The 25263-nt window shown below is 37.4% G+C and overlaps 2 protein-coding genes across 2 annotated transcripts; both read left to right on the forward strand.

The window, feature by feature from the left end:
- The first annotated feature begins 4243 nt into the window (after positions 1-4243).
- Positions 4244-20044, forward strand: LOC137408302 (putative methyltransferase DDB_G0268948). Its single transcript, XM_068094778.1, has 6 exons — positions 4244-4363; positions 10203-10375; positions 10920-11133; positions 13663-13769; positions 18093-18230; positions 19289-20044. Exons 1-6 carry the CDS (start codon positions 4253-4255, stop codon positions 19386-19388), a joined length of 843 nt encoding a protein of 280 aa, XP_067950879.1. The 5' UTR covers positions 4244-4252; the 3' UTR covers positions 19389-20044.
- A 1979-nt stretch (positions 20045-22023) lies between these two features.
- On the forward strand, positions 22024-24141 carry LOC137407746 (pre-mRNA-splicing factor 38B-like). Its single transcript, XM_068094128.1, has 4 exons — positions 22024-22214; positions 22477-22727; positions 23203-23715; positions 23816-24141. The coding sequence occupies exons 1-4, from the start codon at positions 22024-22026 to the stop codon at positions 24139-24141; spliced, it is 1281 nt and encodes a 426-aa protein (XP_067950229.1).
- The last annotated feature ends 1122 nt before the right edge of the window (positions 24142-25263 follow it).

The raw sequence follows: 25263 nt of genomic DNA on the forward strand, positions 1-25263 counted from the left end.
CCATGGCAATCCCTGCGATACTCATGTTCAGTACATAATCTTAACCTTGGAAGAAATTTGTAAACTAACTATTAATAGAAAGAGTGGTAATGGAATCATTGATTGATAAATAGTGACATTTGTGTGCCATGTAGAACTGGGTATATTTACACTTGTGCTGATGTTGAAAATGATTCTTTATGTGAAGTTATATCTTTTTATTGTATGATATATATTATTTGTATTTGGAGATTATTCAATAATAAAAACTGAGATATTTGTTCAGTGGCTAGTGCGCTAGCATGCAATCAGTAGGTCAATGGTTGGAATCACTGGACTGTTGATGGTGCTAGGAAGGCCAGCCACAAGTGCTTCACTGTCAAATCTCATGCGCAAATGGGAGCACACATTTTGTCTGGAGTAGGAATTGCCTCTACATTCTCTCTCTGTTCTGTCAGTCAAAGTATCAGACAAATAATGTCTGATATCTCATTTTTACATTTGTACTAATGTCGAGAGGTACCAGCCTTGTCTACCAAAATTTTGAATACAATGAGGTTCTGCTGCAGCAATAACCTTTTTATACACACTTCCATGTACTGATTGTTCATTTGTTCTCTGAAGTTATTTGAACTGCACTAAAACACTTTTCTCATGATATGAAGTTTAAAAGTTAGAATGGTAGATGTTGTATAATGTTAGATAAAAACAAGGTTTCTGTGTAAAGACTTTTTTGTTACCAGGCAACATCAGGCATTCATTTAGTATTTATTATAATAAAAACCATGTGATTTTACTTTGAAGCAAAAGAAAATGATTTCGAAACAATATTGTTTTAGCAAGATCAGATATTGCATCTGACTGAGCCAACTCTAAATTAACAAAAAGGCTGTTATACGCCACAAAACAATTGAGCACATTTGATAACATTATGCTGAAGTGGCCATAGCTTCCACCTCTATGTATTGCTAAAAAACATCTTTGAATTGAAGTAAAATCACACTACTTTTTGATTGGTTATTCGAATGCAGAGATTCATGGAATATCAATATTTCACAAAGATTACATTTATAGAGGAGTTAGTTAGTGGTTACATCACCAAAAAATTTGCTATAAATGGTAATTTCAATTTATTTAAATGATGTTACATGTAAACCAAACATATTTTTGATGACAGAAAATTAGACAAGCCCTTGCAGTGACAAGGAGAGAACACCTAGCATAAGTTCCATCAAAGTACATGTATATACCAAGTAAGTTAGATACACCTTAACAAGCAATTTGGAATATTAATGATTAGATTTTTCAGCCTGGCATTAATGCAGTGTGACTGTATGTGATTCAATTCTTTTGTCATTGCATAAAAAAAATGGCGAATAAAATTTCAAATAAAAATTTGTTATAGTTTTGTCGAAATTTGCTATTGACAATTCATCTACGGAAATGGTTTGACGTTATTTCACGAATTAGAAGTAAAGGCTTGTAACAAACGTGACATGCAATAAGGCGGGTATATTTAAAAAACAATCATGTAATGTTTATTATTTGCAAATGTAATCCAATGATGTGCGAATGACACAGTTTAGATGGAGATGACATGCAATGAAGGTTGATGAGTAAACACGAGCAGATGACTTCTGTTGATTTCACACAACAGAGACAGGCAGGCCTACAGTTGTCACTATTTTTCTGCAAGCGATGTAACGCTCTAATAATATCAGTAGCTCTAGACCGACGTTAAAGAGAGAAAATTACTAAGCACTCACACACCAGCACTGTCATGGGTGATGCCTGTTTAGAGTAGCAATTTTATGTTGCTGAGAATACCATAGTTTAGATCATCTAAAATTAATGAATTTTGACTTTAACATAAATAAATTTTATTTATATTTAATATTTAACAATATAAAATAAAATATATTTATATTTAACAAATATATATTTCTACTTGTTAAATATAAAAACTTTTATAAATAAAATATTATATAAAATCAATATAAAATATTATTTATACATTTACAACAAGTATAAATATATTGATATTAGTTATAAATTCCAAAATTTATAACTAATATAAATATTTATTATAAATTTTCGAATTTATAACAAATATTTATGGCTCCTTAATGATGACGCACTACTTTTTGTTTCTTATGCCAATCACCCGCATTTAGAATATAATTTTATACTGCAGAAAGAAGAGTTGTATAACTATACCTCTGGCAGAGTCACCTGTCACTGGGATGCTCATCACTGCTGCACCTCTCATTGACAATGTACCATCATAGGTATTACAAGATAGAGCACATAGCAGCCATCAAGATATCCCTGAGAGGTATAAAAACAGGAACATAGCAGGTTAATTGGTACATTTCAGATCAAATTTTCGGAGTAGAAATATGTAGGAATTTTCGCTAGCACCAAACTTGATAAAATAACTAAGTATCTACAAACTGCAAGTTACTGATTTAGGTAATCAATGAGTTTTGAGTTGATGAGAACAAATATGTCAAGATGTACATAACATAAAAAATTAATGGTTTCTTGCACATAATTTTTAGGCAAAAGCCAGTGAAGAGAAAGAAATAATTTGCATCAGCAATAAATTGCTGATGCAAATTGTCACTTTGCGAAGACGAGAAATTAGATGTATTCACTGTCAATATAAAACAAAATTATTTGGCTCAACTGCTTACCATGGCTTCGACTCAATCAATTTCAAGTGTATCAAGTTTGTTTCAAGAATCTCTATGGTATAACTATTTTTTGGTTGGAGGCAATAATTCCTGGAACATTTAAGCAATAATATTTATACATACACGTAGTTGACAAGTTTTCTATAGGCCTGTGCTTGACTTAATACATCAATTTTAAAAGCATCGAGTATTGGCAAACTTGAATTTGTGCCCGCCCTGGGGAAACAACTCCAAATCACCATAAATACCATATTTATGTCAAATTAATTAACCAATGATAATGTAGGACACATGTTAGCCCGTCTTGACAAACTGTTGTTTTTGCGGAGTTGCCCCCCCGTCGAGCGGGCGAGCAACACAACTGTTGTGTTGCTCGCCACCTCGACGGCGGACAACTCCGCAAAAACAACAGTTTGTCAAGACAGGCTAGCCTGAGCCTAACAAATCTCATAACAGAACAATATATAAGGAGCTGTAAGCCGGTGTTTTAGAGGAGGGATAAGAATATGCAACAAGAGCAGATACCTTAGTGAGACGAAGAACAAAAAGCACAGAGCAAGGAATACGGACTATGAGCTATAAAACTACAAGACTGAGGATTACGTTCTGAATCATCATTAAGAACAAGTTGGTAACATTAACTTACCTCTGTGCAGCTTTGTGTATATTTGTATATCTTGACATTCTTACATTTACAAGTGTAACTATTTGAGTATTTTTTATTTGTAAACTCATTTTACCATTACGCTTGATTGTATTGAATTGTATCTAATTGTTCTATCTGTTCATGCTTATAGAGCTTGTGTAATAAAACAGCCATTCTCGTTTACCAGTCACTTTGCTTGCAACAATTACAGTTGTGCATGAGAGCTATTGCTTATTTGGTGTAAGACAATTTGTACGCAGAACCCACTTGCAAGGGGCTAGTCTCCGGCTAGTCAGCGCTGACTTCCACAACAATATTCCATTAGAGATCAGTATATAGATCGGGTTTGTTTGGAAACAAGTGTTTTGTTTCTGGTTTTGGTCGCAAGACTCTGTAGAGCTATATGACTCTGACAGTATAGAGCTGTATAATACCTTCATAGAGTTTCGCGACTAACGGAAGCGTATATCAGAGCTTGCAAGCTTCCAAACAAACAAGCCGCGCGCACTATTTTTTTCCAAGTTGTAATAGTGAGACCGAAACACGAACCAACAAAAATCGCTCCCGCTTTGGAAGTCGCTTTGAAATTGATTGTTGTATTACACATCATTTGAAAGAAAACAAAAAACAGATAATAAACTGTCAATAATTTGATGTAAAAATGTTAAGTAAATGCGAAAAAGTGCGATATTGAGGGCGAGGTAAAAATATTCCATTAGAGATCAGTATGTCGATCGGAGTTGGTTTGGAAACAAGCAGTTTTGTTTCCGGTTTTGTCGCGTGTCTTTTTAAAGCTATACGGCTCTGGTTGCCCATATATGGACGAGCCCGTCTTAGCTTGGGCATGGCTCTCGTGGGCGATTGGCTCTCTCTCCCAAAATCCCACGAGAGCCATGCCAAGGCTAAGCCGGTTTGACCAAGCCATATTGCTATGGGTACCCGATACTTCGCGAGCAAACTAGTTTCCCAAAATTACGCCATATACCGACCTTCGTATCCTGATTCTGTTTTTGCATTATGCATTGATTTTTTAAATAATGGTGTAAGTTTGATTGTAAATATCTTTATTAACCTTTGCCCAACGGCACCATCTAGTGAGCAACTTTAGCAACAAACCTATCTGTACTTGCGATCTTTAAACAAACCAGGTGTTTGCCCGAGGTACTGTACGTTTATTATTTTTTCATAACCTCTTTCTATCTTTTCATATCAGACATGTTTCAAAAATTCTAGCAGGTTATTCTAAACACATAGTTGGCGACATAACAAACGGTGACTTTGTTTTCTACCAAACAAGTTTACTATTTAACAAAATGTAAGGATGTTTGCATATGAAATGTGTGTACAGAACAAACTGAAGCTATAAGCTGCCTGACTCAAACAAAACTATGGTTTGTATAGTAAAACATATCATTAAGATTCCACAAATAGTGATCTTTTTTCTATAAAGCTCATCATGTAGTTCGGCATCAAGGTCATGTCATGATTTAACAAGTCATTAATAAGTTGGTACATTGAATTAGTTGCAAGAGAACATATATTTACAAGTTATCTTCAAACAGGCATGAACAAGAAGTCCCGCTGCGCATGTGCGCATATAACGAGTCTAACTAAAACTACGACCTCTCCCTTTCCCAGAGATTACAATAACCATCCAACAATTTAACTATTTCTAAGCTATATAATCTCTACTACTAACCAAACTAAATAAAGAGAGACACCCAGGACTGGGTAACCTTCCAGTGAGATAAAATCTGAATTAGAAATGATAGTCATCATGCCACTTAGGCTTCTGAGTCCTACGTCCTGACCGGGTGGTCATTGAGCTCTCAGGTGATGGTATTGGCAATTTTGGTGAGGATATCACATTAGGCACTTGTGGTAACCCATCTGTGACACCCATGTATTCCTTTGCACCATCATTCTGTGACATGGTATCTGGAATAGGGCATGCCGAATTTATTGGACTGGACCGATCTATTGAATCACTTACGCCTACTACTGCAGTAGTAGGACGCAAGTCCTTACGATTTCTCCTAAGCCTATGATTTCTAGAGTTTACCTAATAAGATCGAACCCCAGCAACTTTATCTACCTCCTCCACTCTCCATTCCCCAGCTGCAGTACGAGCATGGACCTGCTGTCCAGGCTGCAGCACAGATTTCTCTGCCTTGGCATGTTCATCAAAATAGTACTTATCGGTACTCTTTTGGTCTCCAAGCACCTGAAGAACCTTAGCTGTGTCATAACCAGCAATCTGGTATCATTGTATGGGCACTGGGTGACTATCTCGCAAGAGACGCCCTTGCAACAGCTCACTTGGTGAGGCCAAACCCATTCCCACAGGCGTGTTCCTCAGAGTCAAAAGTCCCTGCAGCCAGTCACCAGACTCCTGAATACATTTCCTCATCATGTTTTTCACCGTCCCCACCGTCCTCTCCACCTGTCCATTACCTGATGGATGTAGGGGAGAGCTGGTACTGTGATTTATATTGTAGTTTTGACAGAAAATCCTGATGTCCTTTCCTGAAAACTGCGGCCCATTGTTCGACACGATGGTCTCAGGCTGCCCATAATCAGTGATAATTTCTTTCATAGATTGAGTGACAGTTTTGCTTGTGGTACTTGTAAGAAGAAGTTTCACTATAGGCCATTTCAAAAAATAGTCCACAACCAACAGATAGTCCACCCCTTCCAAGCGAAACAAGTCTGTGCCTATCACCTGAAAAGGGTAGTCTGGAATAGGAAAAGGAATCAGTGGCTCTTTCTCCTGATTCCTCTCCTCCTTGGCACAATACTCACAAGAGAGACAGTGTTCCTCTAATCTACATTTGAGACCTGGCCAATAGACCGACTCAGTGGCTCGCTGCATAGTCTTAGTCACACCTTGATGTGCACTGTGAAGTGACATCATCACCTCCTGTCTTAATGATACTGGTATAACCAGACGAGTGCCATAGAATACCACACCATCGATGACACTAAGAGAATTTCTCAGATTCCAATAAGCCCTGGCTCGACATGCACAGCTTTTCTCATGAGTTGGCCACCCATCCTGGATATATTTCAATACCACAGATAGCTCCTCATCAGCAGAAGTGGCCCTCTGATATTTGTCTATTACCTGATCACTCCTAATCACAACAGAACATACAGATATCAAAGGATCAATCTCCAAGTCCTCCACCATATTTGTGCCTTCAGGGCAAGCCCGTGACAAAGTGTCAGCCAGCACCATCTGGGTGCCAGGCTTAAATTCCAGCTCTACTAGATATGTGAGCAACTCCAGTCTCATGGCAGCTAGTCTGGGAGAAAGATCATTTATATCTTTCTTCATGAAGCCTAAAAGTGGAAGGTGGTCAGTTTCCACCTTGATCTGAGCCTGGCCAAAACAGTAGTGCTTGAACCTTTTGCATGCAAATAAAGTGGCTAACAGCTCCTTCTCAATCTAGCTGTATCTTTGCTGACAAGGAGTGAGTGATTTGGCTGCAAACTCTATCGGCTTGCCGTCCTGCAAGCATACAGCGCCAATACTGTGGGACGAGCTATCAGCGGACAATGTTACCTCAACCAGTGAGTCATAATATGCTAGCGTGGGTGCTACTGACATCAGTTCCTTGATCTTGTCAAAAGCTAGCTGTTGTTCAGAACCCCACATAAACTGTGTGTTCTTTTTGCTAGCCATCCGTAACGGATACGTGTGCTCTGATAGATTGGGAATAAACTTAGCCATGTAGTTGACAAACCCAAGGAAGCGCTGTACAGTTTTCTTATCCTCTGGGACAGTCATGAGTTGGACAGCTTCAACTTTTGTATGACTAGCTCGAACTCCTTCTTTAGTAAGTTCATGGCCTAAGTAGGAGGCAGTCTCTTTAGCCGATACAACCTTGTTAGTGTTTAGCGTGAGACCCCACTGCTTGCATCTATCAAGTACTTTCTCTAACCTCCTATCATGCTCTTGTCTTGCAGGGGCAAGAACCAAGAGATCGTCTATGTACACCTCCACTCCATCCAGATCTACCATGGCATCTAACATCCTTTGATGATAAATCTCAGGGGCATTACAAATACCCATAGGCATCCTCAGGTATCTGTATTTGCCGAAAGGTGTCATAAAGCTTGTTAGCCTAGAGGATTCCTCATCAAGTGGGATCTGGTAGAAACCCATATTGGCATCTAGCTTAGTGTAGAATGAGGACCCTGAAATACGTGAGAATATCTCAGGTGTAGTGGGAATGGCATATTGAGCTCGAACGAGCTGACTATTCAGGTGTTGCGGATCTAGACAGAGTCTAAGACCCCCATTAGGCTTGTTTACAAGCACAAGTGGCGAAAGCCACTGAGCTAGGGTGGTGTCTTTTATGATCATCCCAGAATTGACCAAGTTGTTTAGTTCAATCTTAAGCCTATTACGCTTCTTGCGTGGAACAAGTCTGGGTGGCAGAGACCTAGGCTCTGCTCCCGACTTCAATTCCAAGGTGACAGGAGAACCAAACCTACCCAAACCCTGAAACACATCTGGATATTTGTCAAGAAAGTTCTGATTTGATTCATGTAATTCTGCTGACCCCGTAACTTGGTTTATTTTCTTTGGCAACAGTTCTAGCCCAACTATTGCAGGCATTCCTAACAAAGTCTGATTGTTGTTGTCAGTTACATAAAACTTAACTATGGCTGTTTGACCACTAGAAACTACAACTGGGAGTTTTACATAGCCTAAAACAGGGATTGGCCTATTACCATAGCCTGAGAGCTTGGCTTTTGTATTTGTGAGTACACTCAAACCCAACCTTTTGTACTGTTCCTTACTCATAGGGCTAACCTCCGCCCCAGTGTCTACCCTGGCCTGAAGTGTCTCTCCTTCAATGACAATATCTAACAACCATTTATTATCGTTAATTACCCCTACTCTATTGCTATTACTATTACCACCCTGCACTACATTAACATGAAACTGTTCGCCTTCATCCAAACTGTCATTAGGCATATGAGGAATCTCAACTTGATTCACCTGCTTCGTGTCTACAGTCTTTTTGCAAACTCTAGCAAAATGGCCTGTCATTTACATTTGTTGCACAGCTTGTTGTAAGCAAGGCATCGTCCCTTTACATGATCCATACCACAGAAGTTACAGTTTTTGATTAATGATGCAGTTTGTGATTTTCTGTCTGAACCTCGTTGGCTGCGGTTTGCCGGTTGCCTAGATTGTTGGACCGCAAACACTTGTTTCTCACCATCTAGTTCGGCTTTCTGGTTTTGAGCAATGATTTCCTTCATCCTCAACTGCTGCTTGATTTGGTCCAAAGTTATATTAGCATTCATTTGAAGCTCACGACTAAGCTCCTTATCCCTCATCCCAGCTAATAGTCGGATTCTCAGCATATCTTCCTTGTGGGGTTGGTCCCAACCACTACATTTTGACACTAAATCATGTAAACTCCGGATGAAGTGCTCATTGCTTTCTTCTGGCTGCTGAGATCGCGACATGAACAACACAGCATAATGCAGATGATTGTCCCTCGGAGTAAAATAAGCATCCAATGCTTCTAAAGTTCGATCATAAAGAGTGGCATCAGCATCTTCAGCATCTGCTGCCGGTATGCCTAGACCTACATTAGCTACCACTGCTGCTCTAGGATCCCTTACAACCACCTGAGCTATGATTGTCTCTGCTTCTCGTCCCATGCAGTAAATTAACATGTTGACCTGTCACTGAGCAGACTTCTCACTTAACCCCGAGGCAATTCTATATCGCTCAAAACGTCTCCTATACTCTGGCCAGGAATGTTGAGTGTCAGAAAAATCTAATTCTCCTGGTGGTCTAAGTGAGTCCCCCATAGTTAGCTAGTTAGGTTCAGGATCACGTACTAGTATGTTTAACTTAATTTACATGAAAATATCCCAAAATGCTATTGTTGAACTGAAGAAAAATATAAAACAATACCTATGCTTTGCAGTACCACGTCAAACAGTTACATTACTACTAATTTTAATCCAACTATCATGAAACTAATTTAATATTAAATCAGTGACAGTTTGTTGTTTTCTTGGCAGAATTGCTGCTACAGTGACTGTTTAACGAGTCTTTCAATTATTCTTTCCATGGGATAGTGTAGATAGGTATAGCATGTAGATACTGTATAGCACTTATCTGGTCCTTATTGTCACAACTCGACCAACGCCATAAATCCACCATCCAACCAAATGATAAGTGATGCTGTTTCACTAAATCTTAAATGTGCTGGGCATCCACTCGTCACCATTGGTTAGATCGAGTTGTGGACTTAGAAAGAGCATTCACACAGGTTCTTGTGTTGCCTACGACGCCATGTCATGACTTAACAAGTCATTAAGAAGTTGGTACATTGAATTAGTTGCAAGAGAACATATATTTACAAGTTATCTTCAAACAGGCATGAACAAAAAGCCCCGCTGCGCATGTGCGCATATAACGAGTCTAATTAAAACTACGACAGTTGTATGTTAAACTCCCCATGTGCATCATTGCAATGATAACTTTTATCTAAAAGCTTTCATGCAGCGGGCTTATCAGCGTGTTATGTAATTTATGTCAATATAGAATGCATTATTTTAAACATAAAATGAAAAGACAACTCTAGCAGTTGTTTATATAACATACTTATGAAGCTACTAATAATAAATGAATAATCAATGCTTCTAAACAACTACTCATCTCTCATTAGTGGCGTTCTATTAGAGGTGGCATTCAAATACAGGTTTTAATATACTTGGGAAGCGATCAATAATAAACAAATAGTCAACACTACCTAACAAAGACTTGTCTTATATGCATCTCTCACTAACAATTAATGATGTTATAAGTCTATGTTGCTCAATTTTCATACTCCAGTTTGCTGTAGGCAACAAATGAAGCCAACAAATTTCCTTTTGCCATTGATGTTGGCTGCGGTACTGGGCACCAATCTACAGCTCCACTAGCGAAATACTTTGACTCAGTATTGGGGGTAGATATCAGTGAAGAGCAGATAGCAGAGGCAAAGAAAAGCAAACATCCGGAGAATGTTAGCTTTAAGTAAGTGGTTAACATATATATTAGGTTGAAAGTGGTTCGAGGGCTGGTATAATTCAACCTGTTATATATACATGTACTTTTGCTCGTATCTGTAATGCCGGATTGGGATTCAAAGGCACATTTTAGTATCAGAACTCTTGACTTTGATGTAATAGTTCCCCTAAGTGACACCCAAAAGTTGAAGTTGACATTTGCCTTTTATAATTAACATACTTACTTTTACTTGCTTGCATGTTGCCTGTTTACTTGGATTTAATCTTTGGTTTGTTACTAACAAAGATAGATTTAGGCTGTTTTGTCTCATTCATAATCATTTATCAAAGATGGAAACTGTTCTCTATAATAGCAAGGGACTTCCAGGATGTATACATGAAATGTTACATGTTTGCTAAAATATTCTTTTTAAAATTTCGTTAATGTGTTTTCTATGCATGAAATTATTGATAACGTATCGCCTAATTTAGGCAAGAAATTGTCACTCTCATGAGTTTGCTTTAGGGAAAAACAGCCTTTGACATTTTTATTCCTGGATTTTTGCTAACAGGGTGTCAGCAGGGGAAGCACTTCCTGTCGAAAATGAGACTGTATCATTACTTCAAGTAGCAGCTGCGGCACACTGGATGGATTTAGCGAAATTTTTTAGAGAAGCTGACAGAGTCTTAACTCCTGGAGGGGTTATTGCTCTATATAGCTATGCAGGTTTAGCTCAAGCTTCGAGCCATCCTAAATCTGCTGAAGTCAATCCTATACTTAAGGAGGTATTGTTAACATAAAAAATGTCGTTTAAATTTATTTGTAGGGACAATTTTTATATCCTTTTCCTCATATTATAATTGCTTATATAATAAGGTGATATTCTTTTGCCTTGCATTGTGACTATTATTTGGGTTTGTGAATGAAAATATTTTCTGTTTGAAAACAAAATGTTTTAAACTTAGTAGCAGCTATTTCATTAACAGTAAAATTTGTTTAAATTTGAGTCTTTAAAAAGTAACTTGAAAAGAACTTCATAAAATGAACTTGAAGGATAGCTCCTTCGATGAACTGGGAATAGCCTTTAGAAGTACTGTATTTGATGGTCTATAAGGTACACTTTTTTTATCAAAAAATAGCGTAAAAATATCCCTGTGTCTTATGTACATGATAATAATGTTGGCTAAATTTTTAAACGAAAATGCCACACAGATGTCTTAGCTTAGGCTAGCGTTCATTTATTTGCGTTATTTATAAAGTTTATTTACTGGATTTTACCTTTGAGAATATGGATACAAAAAACAAGAGGCAAAGTGACCCTATTTGTTACACACTTTACGATATCAAATATGCTAAAGGACATGGAAACAGAGCAGCAGGAAATTATTTTGAGCCTCCTACTGAAAAATGGTATGATCTTGGCGGCTGCAAGAAAAGTAACTACAAGAAGTGAAGGAGAGCAGAACTTTTGTTTTTTAATTCCGCACTCGCCTGCATATATGAGGAAATAAAAAAAGGGGTGGTAAATGAAAGGAACTCCAGCAATTGTGTGTCTATAAAAATAATACGGAATGAAGCCAGAAAATTTGCACATGGGCACAGGATTGAGAATTATTTTAGAGGCACAGAATGGTGGTATTATCGCTTTATGAAAAGGGAAGGTTTGTTATTGCGAACAAAAACATAGATTTCACAGAAAATGCCAGCCGACTATGATGACGAAATAGTCAATTTTCATAAATTTGTTATAGCTTCTAGATGGAAAGATTCCTTTTGTACTAGGATTGGAAATATAGAAGAAGTTACACTAACGTTTGATGTACCATCCAAAGAAACAGCCCGAAGGGAGTGAAAACGGCAGGTCATGAAAAGACCATTATACGATTGTTTTTTCATGTCGCACTGATAGAACAAAACTGCCCCCGTTTCTTATTTGTAAAAGAAAAACTCTCCTTAAAAAATACTAAAAAGTGTTCATGGCCATCCAAAAAATAGATGAAGAAGTGAAAAAACGGTTACGAGACATATGGGTGAAACATCCGGGTGGATTATTACGAATCATGTTCTGTAAGAAAAGTTGCAAAAATATGGACGGATAAAGCAGTCATTCCTAGTGAGTAAACAGGTCAACTAAAACCTTCAGATGTATCCCTAAATAGGTCATTCAGGCAAAGCATAAGGGAGCTTTAGAACGGTTGGATGACAATGCCAAACCACAATCTCACACCAACAGGAAGGATGAAAAGACCGAGCAATGCAGAAGCCTGTGAAAGGGTTAAACAAGTTTGGGATAATATCAGATTTGAAATTGTTGCAAAACCTTTCAGGAAATATAATGTCAGCAATAATCTTGATGGAACAGAGGATGACGCAGGAGGGTTATTTCAAGACGATGATAATGAAGGCCAATTACAACATTCTGCTTGCGACGAATTTTTTGGTTTTAATGACGAGTAACATTTTATGACCTAGTTTTTTATGTTTCTATTCACTTATTATGATGTCTTGTTTTATTATTTTATTTTCTGTAAAGTTTTTGTATGGATCGTGTTTACTCCTTCCAGAAATAGTTTCCATACTCGTTCGGAGTGGGTAGCTAAAATCTATGACTCTGTGATAACCTACTAAAATACCAAAAAATAAATAAATTTTTATGAAGTCCTGAAATTGAGGGTGCGTCCTATGCAGAATTGCCTCTTATAGACTGTCAAATTTGACATTTAAAAATAGCGTTTAACTCTGAATGTTTACTAATCAGCTGCATGCAAAATGCCAAAAAATTATAAAATTAAATCTTAACAATAACAAGTCAAAGGAAAACTAGAGAACTTTATACTATTACAAAGTGTTATAAAATACATCTATAGTGTTGTTGTATATTGCTGTTATCATTTTATTGATAAAACTGTAAAAGCCATGTAATCTTACTGGTTATGTAATCTTGCTGGTTATGTAATCTTACTGGTTATGTAATCTTACTGGTTATGTAATCTTACTGGTTATGTAATCTTACTGATAGCTTTATTATTTTATTTATTGTTATTTTTCTTTATTAGCTAGTTGTAACTTTTTCTAGCTAATTCGGCTGAGATTTTCTCTCGTTCATGTTTTCGTATTTGCAGGAAAACCTGCTTTGTTTCTATAACTATAAACTATAACTATATAGGTTATAGTTATAGTTTATACTTGATTAGCTAGCATCTACTAGATAAAACATGCTTATCTGGTTTTCCTTTTATAATAAAATCAGCATTTTGAACATTTGAACATTTAAGTATCATATACATACTATTCAGCCTGTTAACTTATTACAGATAGCGGATAGACCTGAGGAGAGAGGCTTCTTTGCCTCTGGTAATTACATGGTGAGACGCCGTTATACAGATGAATGCTTCCAAATTCCTTATAGTGATAAAACAAGGTAATTAAACATTATTTTAATTGGTTCCAATGGATTGACACCGTAGTTTTTTCACTGTCTAACATTGAAATCATATATGAATAGAAAGATTAACACATTAACACAGTGATGTAATACAATGGAACCACTACTTATGAAAGACTCTGCTTGCGAAATTTTCAAGTTACGAAACATCTTTTCATAGCAAGATTTCTTCGACTTTCGAAAGGTTTGTAGATAACGAAAGACCAAAAAGTTTTTCATAGCTTGACCTGTTTACTTGGTTTGTTTGAAAAGCCAAATAAACAATAAATTTCATTGTTATTGTGTGTGTTCATTTTGAAGTTACTATGTATATTTTGTTAGTAAATGTGTTCATTTTGTACAGTGTTTTCGTGATGGCTGCGATTACCTGTTCATTTTGGAGCTTTTGAGAGCTTTTTATCACGTTTCCACACATGTTGCACCTACATCACAGCAGAGTAACATGGGGAACCTTTTGCAAAAACTAACTTTTTAAGTGTTTTGTACAGTTGAAATAAATCAAGAAACAAAATAAAACAACTGTGAAGGTGTTTAAATGTAGATGTGAAATAATTGGCAACTGATTGCTAAATAAGGTATGTTTTGCTATGATTACAATAAAGGATGATTTGGTGGTATACAATGATATAATTTTAATTCGTTGCAGTGTTGGCATCGAAAGGCGAGAACGCCGTATAGTGGTATAGAAACCCGCAGTAAATATTTAATGCAAACAAACCCTTGTAAAAATCATAAAAATTTTATATACTTATTGTACGTACTAAAAATTAGTAACAATTAGTTAACCTTAGTAACGATAGTTACCAACAGTAATTTTAGTGTATTTAGGGGTTATGATCTGCAATAAAATGTAACATTCCAATGTACTACGTGCAGTACGTACCGTGGGGAATTCTTACCTGTGAGACAGACGTATAACATAAATGTTGAATTTAGCTTGCTAAACATATACTCAAAGCTAAGTTTTAGTATGTATTTTACTAAACTTCAACAGTCTAAAATCTTGTCACGTATCTGTTTTTGGTTTCGTTTTTACTATAACTTACAACTAATAACTCTGAACTGAGATAGCGAGCATCGCATCTCTGTCAGGCGCTGTGGGAGGGATGTCAGTGATTAGCATATTGAAATTTTTATTATTTCTTCGTAATCGGTACACCCACTGCCAAGTTTTAATTTCGAGAGAATTTTTCATGATATTATACGGCGGAAGATACGTCAAAAAAATTTTGTCTTGTCTTTGGCGAGGACGAAAAACCTCATGTTCCATACAGTAAGGCAAAAAATCTTACAGCATGATAACTCAAGGGCACACTGTATTAACTAATTAATAATAAAAAGTGCACATTTAGCGTGTGCAATCGCAAAAAGAATATATAGTATAAAATAAGATGAAAACAGCTTAGCCTTGTGGTTACACGCGGTAGTTAGTATAGACTTACGATTTGATCGTGGCAAGCTCAACTTCAGTACGAAGGCGATTTTTCATTTCTAAAATTTTATTGCTATAGCAGGACAGACAAATGACAGACTGAAAAACACCGAGATTTCTATAAATAGATTATGTCCGAGTTTTGTGGGGGCTTGGAATGGATTAGGGCATTTATGTAGTAAAATGCTCTTTGCTGTTTCAGGAGTTGTCTAACTTTTGTTGCTAATCTAAACAATTTCCCCGACTTGGAAGTTTTTTGTCTTCAATGCTAAATGTTGTAAAGTACATGTATATACAGTATATTATAGTGAACAGTAATTAGCGCAATTTATATGGGCTATCTTGATGTGATTTTACTTGTATACAGTGTACGCTCCTACAGCATAAATACGCTATAGGATTGCCTACGATCCTGCAGCGTAATCCGTTCTGAGTGTGTTTACATTATACGAACGGTAAAATACATGTAAATTGCCTGATCCATTCCAAGATCTTTCCGAATCCACCCCTACGGCCCTTAAAAAATAAACTTAACTTTTAAATTTAATGACGACAGTAACTGTGGTATTAGTGGTTTGTGTCTACATCCTTTCTTTTTTTATCACTGTCACTTGATTTAGGGTTCATAATTACGGTAATTCTATGATAAGTTAAGCGGAGCCCACACCTTCAATGTTAATTTAAATTGATTTTTTTTCATTTTTGCTACACTTCAAGATCTATGCTGCTAAGAAAAAATTGTAAATGTCCAAAATACAACAATCAAACAGTCACAGCTCTCTAGTTAAGTGGACTCCACCGTTATTTTACATTAATGAAAAGATGAGACATGTTTGTCTTACATGTTTATAGTTTTGTGTCGTGATTGAGACAAGTGTTTTGGTTTAGTAGACTTCACCTTCACTGCACATGAATGGAAAGATGATTTGATTTTGATTTTTGATTTTTTTCATCAACAATGTAGTAATTAAACAAAAGAAAAAAAGCTGGAGGAGTGATGAAGCCCATAATACACATTAGCATAGCTATTCTTGGCGTCTGGCTTGTCATCATCGTGTAATCAAGATCAATTTTTATGAGTAATTAGGTTTTATTCACTTGTTAAAACTATCTTTTTGAAATGCACAACATCACGTACTTACAATAACTAGGAGTCGTCTTCTTATAAAAACTGCTAATCTCAAGGATTAATTTAAAGGTTGACTTGCAACAAAATTCATATTACAGTTATTTGGTACCAAAAGATTACTTACTCTACTGTGTTGTAGGTGCAAAATATGTGGAAATGTGATTACAAGCTCTCAAAAGCTAAAAAACGAACAGTTAATCGCTGCCATCACGAAACTGTCGTAGATTAGAATCTCTTTCCAAAACGGCTCAAATGAGACATAGTTGAACACGATGGCTTCTGTTTACACTTTCGTGCAACCTCATTCGTCGAAATATTTTCACAAATATACTTCACGCATTCAATAAAACCATGTTTATTGTCTTTACGCATCTATCTATTGCATCATCATTGTAATGCTGTCACTTTGAGCACTGACATCTCAAATCCTATCTTAAAAATTCGTTTAATTTTTTAACCTAACCTCGAAGGAGTGCATATCATCCTCTGATAAACATGACGAGCCTGTTAGTCACCTGTGATTGTCGAAAAATGCTGCAGAAATTATCCGCACTGTTTGGCAGGAAGTATGGGTCAAATGATCAGATTACGACTAGACGATTAGACTAGTGCTGCACGATAACACGATATAATTCGATATGACGATATATTTCAGTGGATGATTTTATATTTGGTCAGTTTTCGAGTCGATATTAATATCAAAGCCGATATTTTATCAAAATATCGACTGATTTTATTTTGCAAAAATGGAGTTGTCTATTCTCTTTATTGTAACGAGGTAACAACTCCTGTTTTTCAACCTATATTAGCCAATATCCTCTCATATCGTTCATGTTAAAGCCTAACACAATATATTGAAAGAAGACAACTCCAATGTTCGATATTTTTAGATATTCGATATATTTTGAGACCAAATAATCGAATGTACATGCAAAGATATCGTGCAGCACTAGATTAGACCAAGCCGAAACAAGATGTAAAGTCGTGAGCATCTATATTTGATACAGACCCTTCGGTAGAACCTGAAGTGTTTGTCATAAACTAGTGCTATGAGACGTTTTATATTGAGCCTTTTATTGGCCTTTAATTTCATGTGATAACATCGCATGTGAAAACAATAACCAAAATGTTTGAGAACATCGTCAAAATAAAGAGATTCCTTACTATGGCGTTTTCGTGATGGCTGCGGTTACCTGTTCATTTTTGAGCTTTTAAAAGCTTGTAATCACATTTCCACATATTTTGCACCTACCACACAGCAGAGTAAGACATAGTGAATCATTTGATACCAAATACCTGTGACGTGAATTTTGTTGCAAGCAAACTTTTAAAAGATGTAATTTATGTTTTTTTCTTGAAACTGGCCACCTTCTCTGTTTTTATAGTATTAGGGAGTTGTTTCCAAAATATCTCCTTTTGGTAATCCACAATGCGATGGCCTGCACGGGAAGAAGATTGTGGGAGATTTAGACAAAACTTTGTGAATGGTTCTTATCATGCGCTTTTGAAGATAAAAACCAAGAATGGGTGGGAGGCGCACTGCCCCATGTTTCAATGCAATATGAAAGTTTGGAATTAACCATAGAATTGTATAATAAAAGCAGAGGTTTGTGGGGTAAACATTCAGATGTGCGATAAAGTAAGATGAGATGATAAGACAAGTCTGTTTCACAAGTTTATAGTTTTGTGTTGCGATTGTAGCCAGTGTGGCACAAACATGTTGACTTGTTTGTTTCAGGATAGACAATATTCCACATCCTATTACAAAAACTGTTGAAGATTATATAAACTTTTGTAAAACCTCATCACCATTTCGAAGGATGGAAGAGGCAGAGCCTGATTTGACTAAACAGTGGATGGAGGGTGCTACATTCAGGTTACTATGGTTTTATATTCCGAATCGGCGTCCATTGAAAATTTTTTATTTAGTTTAATTTCGAGTGATCTTTCAATCAGCAAGCATAAAAAGCAACAATACGATTCTTTCCTGTTGTACTGCCATTCATGTCGAAGGTCAGATTGTTTGGCTGAAGAAACATGTTTGGGAACAAAAGGGAACATGTTTGGCTGGTCATACTGCACTCACAACTGTCCATTTCTGCATGATTAACATAAATCATTTTACAAGCCCGTGAACAATCATTACGTAGTTTTTATATTATTTTTTATGATTGTTTTATTTTTGGAGTGGTTTTAACTGATTCAAAAGCTTCATACATGAATTCAGCAAAGTTTGGGAACCTGGGGTTCTCAACCGTAGCTTGGTAGCTAAATTTGCCATTAGCTGTCAGGCTTCACAAATTGATTTCATAGAGGCTTACTCAAATGATCTACATATATGTAAAAGGAAATTTTCAAATTTTGGAAAGAGTGTGTGTTGTGATGTTATGGAGTTCCTTATTTTCCATATTCCATGCTTCATATGATTTATTTAGCATTATGACAGTTTATGAGAAGTCAGCTAGGTGCATGATAATGGTGGTTGGAAAAGGTCATAGTTCAAAGTCAAAGGATAACAGCTCCAAAATACGGGCTGTGTCTGTAAAAACATCCAAATGAAATTTTGTTTCTTATTAAGGCTATTAATCTTGGCAGTTTTATTAGTTGCGGTATAAGATCTGGCTGCATGTAAACTCGAAATTTATAGCCCTTTACACGAAATAAAATTTATTTTTTCACTGAGCTTTTACCGAAAGAAGTGTACATGACACCTTCAAGTGTTGACTCGCACAAAGGTCAAACATGTTTTCTTCTTTGTGCATATCTTTTGCTGTATATAATAAGTTAGGGAAATCCATTTTATATTAGTATACGCTGGATGGTGTTTTGTATAAATTTATACTCAGAATTGGATTGAAATGTAAAAGCATTACCAGAATAAACTGATTATGTGTCTCTTGAAAGCTCTACAGTGATGTTTTGATATCGTTGCAGATTGTTGAATGCACTGGAAACCACTGACATGTCCAGCGAATTTACCTTTTATCTTCAAGTGCACATGTTACTCGGCCATAAGCCACACCAACCCAAGTGAATGGAACATTCTTGCAAGAATTAAATTCATCTGCATGAACTATGCTAATGTTGACAATATATTTTATACAATATATTGTTTGTTTTTATATTCTGTCTAATCAGAGAATTGTGCAATCCATACATAAATCCATGACAACCCACAGTACTCATGTTTAGTGGATAATCTTCCCTTGAAAGAATTTTGTAACTGAACTAGTAATAGAAAGAGTGGTAATGAAATCATTGATTTTATGATAAATAGTGACATTTGTGTGCCATGTAGATCTGGGTATGTTTACACTTAATGTGCTAATGTTGAAAATGATTCTTTATGTAAAATATACCTTTTTATTCTTTGTATTTGGAGAAGTTTACAAGCTGTTCATATATCAGCCTGTGACAACACAACACAGGTACTCATATTTAGTAGATAATATTAACTATCCAGGAAACTAGATCATAAATTATTCAATAATAAAAGCTGAGATATTGGTTCAGTGGTTAGTGCGCTAGCATACAATCAGTAGGTCGGTGGTTCAAATCACAAGACCATTGGTGGTGCTAGGAAGGGCATCCAGTCACAAGTGCTTCAGTGTCAAATCTCATGTGCAAATGGGAGCAATATATTCCATTCCAGGATATGCCAGTTGCAGTGGTGTACCTTAAATGGGAAAGCCGAAAGAAGAAGAAACTGAGATATGGGAATCATTAATTCATAAACAGGTACAGTCATACTTCGACTTACAAGCTTAATGCGTTCCGAAACTGAGCTCGTATGTTAATTTACTCGCATGTTGGTGCAAATAATTTATATATAGAATTTATACATTATAATTTATAAATATATAATATTAAATATATTATATTAAATATTATAATATATATATATTATAATATAATATATTAAATATATTATATTAAATATTACAATTATATATATAGAATTTATATAACCATTAAATATATATTGATTGGTTTCCATACTCTAAAAAATGCGAATAAAACACTCAAAACAAGATATTGTAACAGAAAGAACATGTTGGTTATTGTCCTAATTTACCACATGCTTTCAAAAAGCAACAATTCAAAAATAATGCAAGGAAATGTGATTAATTGAAATGTAAAATTAAATACATACAATAGCAGCTACCGCTAGCATTTGCCAGGAAGGGAGATATAAGTTATCCTTCATTACAACAGTTGACTTTGATAAATTTGGATTTTATCAATGTCTTAAAAGACAAACTTAGAGGCAAACCTAAAAGCAAACTTTTATTTTTAACTTAACGTAATTAAAATTTCTTTGGCATTCGTGGTTTGAAGTTTCTCGCTGGTTAGCTAATTTTTCCTTTATTTCGCTTTCGCGACTAGCCGGCCATTTTAAGATAAACCTATCTAAGAACGTTTGCCTTTCTCGCTCTTTCAAAATGTTGCGATTAGGACGAACACAGGTGTCGTCACAAAAAATTAATGCACGACCACTAGCCAACTTGTCCGAATGTCTATTTTTATAGTTTTGATAGATCGCACCGGCCTTTTCGCATAGCATCGTTTGAGTTACGCTGTCACCGGCCAATTGTTTATCTTTTATCCAATGCCTGAGCAGTCTCTCCATCAGCGGTCGTGAAGATCGCTGCTGTTGTATAATCGGGTTGGTGGACCACTGGGCTACGCCAATGTCCGAGGTCATGGTAGTTACAGGTAGTTGCGAGAGGTTATGAGAAGTTACGAGTGGTCAAGGACGCGGTAGTCTCAAGGCAAGTATATAACCGTGGAGAAAATGAGACAGGGCCTTCTTTGCTTCAATCACACGTAAGTGTCATATTTATATAACATGGCGCAGTTGACGAAGCTCTGATTTTTTTTCTTTTGCGTTATCATTAGCGATAATTTTTCTGGTTAGGGGTTAAGTTTAAATGGTTGATTAGACCTTTTCACGGGCATGCAGGTGAGGTGATGTGAGGTAGGGTGGTGTTGGTGAGGTGTTGTAGCGGTGAAGCATCGGTGTTGGTGAGGTGTAAATATTTATTAAGTGTTCGGAGGTGAGAATTACATTAAATTTATACGAGTGGGGTAGAGTAAATTCGTGGCGAGAGATATATTGTGTTGGGATGGAGAGTGATTTTCCGAAACTGGTGTTCGGTGAGCACGGTGATGGCTTGTGGGAAAGATTTATAGAAGAAATGAATTTATGTCTTGAGAGTGCTGTTGAGAGGAGAAGTTACGAAAGTGAATGTGGCAATAGACGCCCTATTATGAGAGGTAGAGCTAACTTAGTGCCACTATTGAGAGCTATTGGGCACAGTGGTAGAGAGGTATTGAGGAGTGCAGGGTTTAACGTAGATAAGGTAAATTCTACTTATGAAGAGGCAGTGGAGGTTTTGCAGGGTTATTATGGTAGACAAGAGAGTATGTTCGTAAAGGGGCATAAGTTTCTTACGGCTAGGCAGGCACTTGGAGAAAGTGATAGAGAATATTTACAACGGGTAGAGAGTTTTAGCGGATATGAAGAGGTGGCTAATAATAATGATAGGGTAAGGTTTGCCCTTATAGTAGTGGTTAACGGGTTGAGAGATGGAGAAGTAATCAGAGATTTGATGAGGAACGCCAATCTTACTTGAGAGTCATTACATGAGGCATTGAGGGCTCGTGAAATGGCCAACAACTCGGATAGATTTTTGAGAACTGAGGGTAGAAGTACCGGTTTAAAAAGCGAGGTTAAGATGGAAGTAGCAAAGGTATCAGAGTTTGATAGCCAAGCGCAGTACCGGAGTAATGATAGAGATAGAAGCTATGATTTAGCGGGTAGATCTTCTCCTAGAGGTAGCTCGAAGAGTAGTAGAAGGTATTATAGTAGTGAGGAGCATGATACTAGGAGATATGGGACAAGAGGCCGGGAGTATAACAAGGACAGTGACACTAGGAAGTATAGAGACGATAGCAGGGAGAGGCATGTATCTAGATATAGAGCAAAATATTAATAGTAAAGAAGGTAGTGAAGATAGAGTATGCTACAATTGCAAACGTAGTGGCCATGAGATGAGGAGTTGTCCCTCCATTAAATGTTTTTCTTGAGGAAGGCGAGGAAATGTATCCCGTTATTGTAGGGATAAGGGAGGAGATGTAGGTTACGACAGACGGGGTAGCAGCAGGAAGTCAGGAGGTAGTCGTGATAGTAGCTATGAGCGATATGGTAGCAGGGATAGTAGTAGGGAGAGGTACAGGGGCCGAGAAAGCCGCCGTGAGATGAGAGACAAATTGAGTAGGTACAGGGACAACAGTATGGATAGGTTTGAGAGGGAGAAGTATAAGGAGAGGCGCGAGACGAGCCGGTATGATGAAGGGTACCGGGATAATAGTAAGGGCAGAAGTGTTAGATTCTCTGGTTATAGAAATAAATATGATGAAGATCAATGACTAGGCCAGGGAATTGTGCAGTATTTAGAAGTTAATGGAGTAACTGTAGAGTTTACGTTTTATACTGGGGCTGAGGTGTCTATAGTAACCGAGGCAACAGCCAATAAGTTGAACCTACGGTTAAAGAAACCGTCGACAGTTTTAGAAACTGCTGATGGTAGTGAGTTAAAAGTGGTTGGAAGTGTAATAGTTCATTTGGAAAGTAAAGACAGGCATATGGATGCTGAAGTTCATGTGGTGAAAGGATTGAGAACGAACTTCTTGGGCATAACTGAGTTGAAGCAGCTTAAATTATTTGCTGTTGTAAACGCGTTATGCGAAGGTAAGTTTGAGCCTGTTAAGGAGTGTAGAAGTATTAAGCCAGTTAAGCCCTTTTTTGTCGAGAACCATTATCGCTGGGTCAAGTTATGTTTCAGATAATGTCGAGTTGCAAAACCTGACAAATAAGTCTGACAGAGAGCACGATATTAAGAAAGGCCACACAGGTCAAGATTGGTGGACTTGTGAAACCAAGAGAGTAAAGAGTAGCGGATACGCAGAAATTGGTAGTCGAGGGGGGAGAGCCCAAAGCACTAGAGAGGTGCAAGTGTCTATGGGGTATGATGGAAAACACAGTCATGATGAGGTAAGTGATGGTGCTAAGAAAGTAGCTGAACCAGTATCTGTAATGGAAAAGGTCTGCTCTTTTTTAGCTGAGGTATCCAGCAATGGAATACTATACAGAGATGGTCATGAGAGAAAGGTAGCAGAGATTGAAAGAGAGGAAAAGGAGGTGCGGAGGAAGTCGAAGGAGAAATTGGCTAGGCTAAAAGCCATACGAGAGGCAGCAGTCATGGAGTTGGAAAATGTCAAGGCATTCAGAGTAGTTGTGCAGAAGTTAGCCGAGGTTCAGAGGAGAGTTGCTGGTAGCAGACCTGCACTGGTGGCAGGTGAGATCGAGCTAGATAGGTGTGGGCCTATGCCAACTCCCAGCTCTGTGGTGCCATCCCATGAGCAGCCGGTTACGGCCCAGGTGGAGACCTCCCACAGGAGGCCTGTCAAGCCTGCCTCTTATTGGGGAGAGCAAGGTAAAGACGGAAGGAACGGAATCTGAGGTTGAGGAGTCGTTACTGACCCAACCACCAGTTTCCGAGCCAGTTGAGAGTAGTGGTTGTAGTGGTGGAGGCAGTGTTGTTGGTGACAGAGGTCACGGTGATAGTGACAGAGGTCACCGCGGTAGTGACAGAGGTCATGGTGGTAGTGAAGGAGGTGGAGAGGATCAGGAGAGTGAAGAGAGTGGTGCCGCCAAGTACGACGGCAGCTCCGGGTTGCTCGAGAGCGATGGTACACCGGATGAGTTGATGGACCAGGAGTAAAAAGTAAGGTAAACTCCACCAGCAAGGTGAGTCACTGAATGAGTTCAAGTGTTTTTTCTGGAAGGTTAGTGGCCCATAAAGGAAAAAAGAAAAAGGGCATGTTGTATAATCGGGTAGGTGGGCCGCGGGGCTACGCTAATGTCCGAGGTCATGGTAGTTACAGGTAGTTGCGAGAGGTTACAAAAAGTTATGACTGGTCAAGGGCGTGGTAGTCTCAAGGCGAGTATATAACCGTGGGAGAATGAGACGGGGACTTCTTCGCTTCAATCACACGTAAGTGTCATATTTATATAACAGCTGCGCTGTTTAGAAACTATGGTTTGTCCTTTTGCGAACTAAATGCCCTGAATATAATCCTTTGATAATCCTGTTTGATAATTGTGGATGTATTTCTGTCATATTGCTGAGCTAGCTCAATCACGCATACATTTTTCGCATATTTTTCAATAATTTTCATTTTAATATCAACTGTTATCATTCGCTTTTTCTTTGCATTATCTTTCATTTTACTAGCAAACTTTTGGTCAACGCAGAGTACTTTTAATTTACATAATTCTGCACTGAAAACCCCACACAAAAACACGGTACAAAAGTATAACCTGAGCAGTTGAAAAATACAGAGTGATGCTGTTCTCATAAAACACCCCCGGCATACTTGGCAACTGACTCACGTGCTCGTATCTCAAACATGGCTCGTATGTTAATGTTAAAACTTGCTTAAAAGCTGGCTCGTATCTCAAGTTTCTCGTACGTTGGAGCACTCGTAAGTTGAAGTATTACTGTATAGAGGTTTTGTTGGCCAAGTCAAGGAGTTGCCAATCAATTTAAGTCTGCTTCACTGTTACGAGTTTTGTCTTTAGTACCACTTGTAATATGTAGAAACCTTCAAGGTTAGCCAAATTCTGCAGCTCCATTATTATTTCAAATTTAGCCCGAGGGAACTCCTAGCCATCCAACAAGTGATAAGCATAGGTTATTACTGGTACATCTCAAAATTGACAGGGTAAGTCATTGGGGCAGCAACTGTAATATGAACCTGCGTGTGCTGACTCATGCACCAGTCAGCCACATGGCTGTGCTAACAGGGCAATATTACAACTATATAGTATATTAATATTTAAT

The sequence above is a fragment of the Watersipora subatra genome, chromosome 11, assembly GCF_963576615.1.
Source record: "Watersipora subatra chromosome 11, tzWatSuba1.1, whole genome shotgun sequence".
Lineage (NCBI taxonomy): Eukaryota > Metazoa > Bryozoa > Gymnolaemata > Cheilostomatida > Watersiporidae > Watersipora > Watersipora subatra.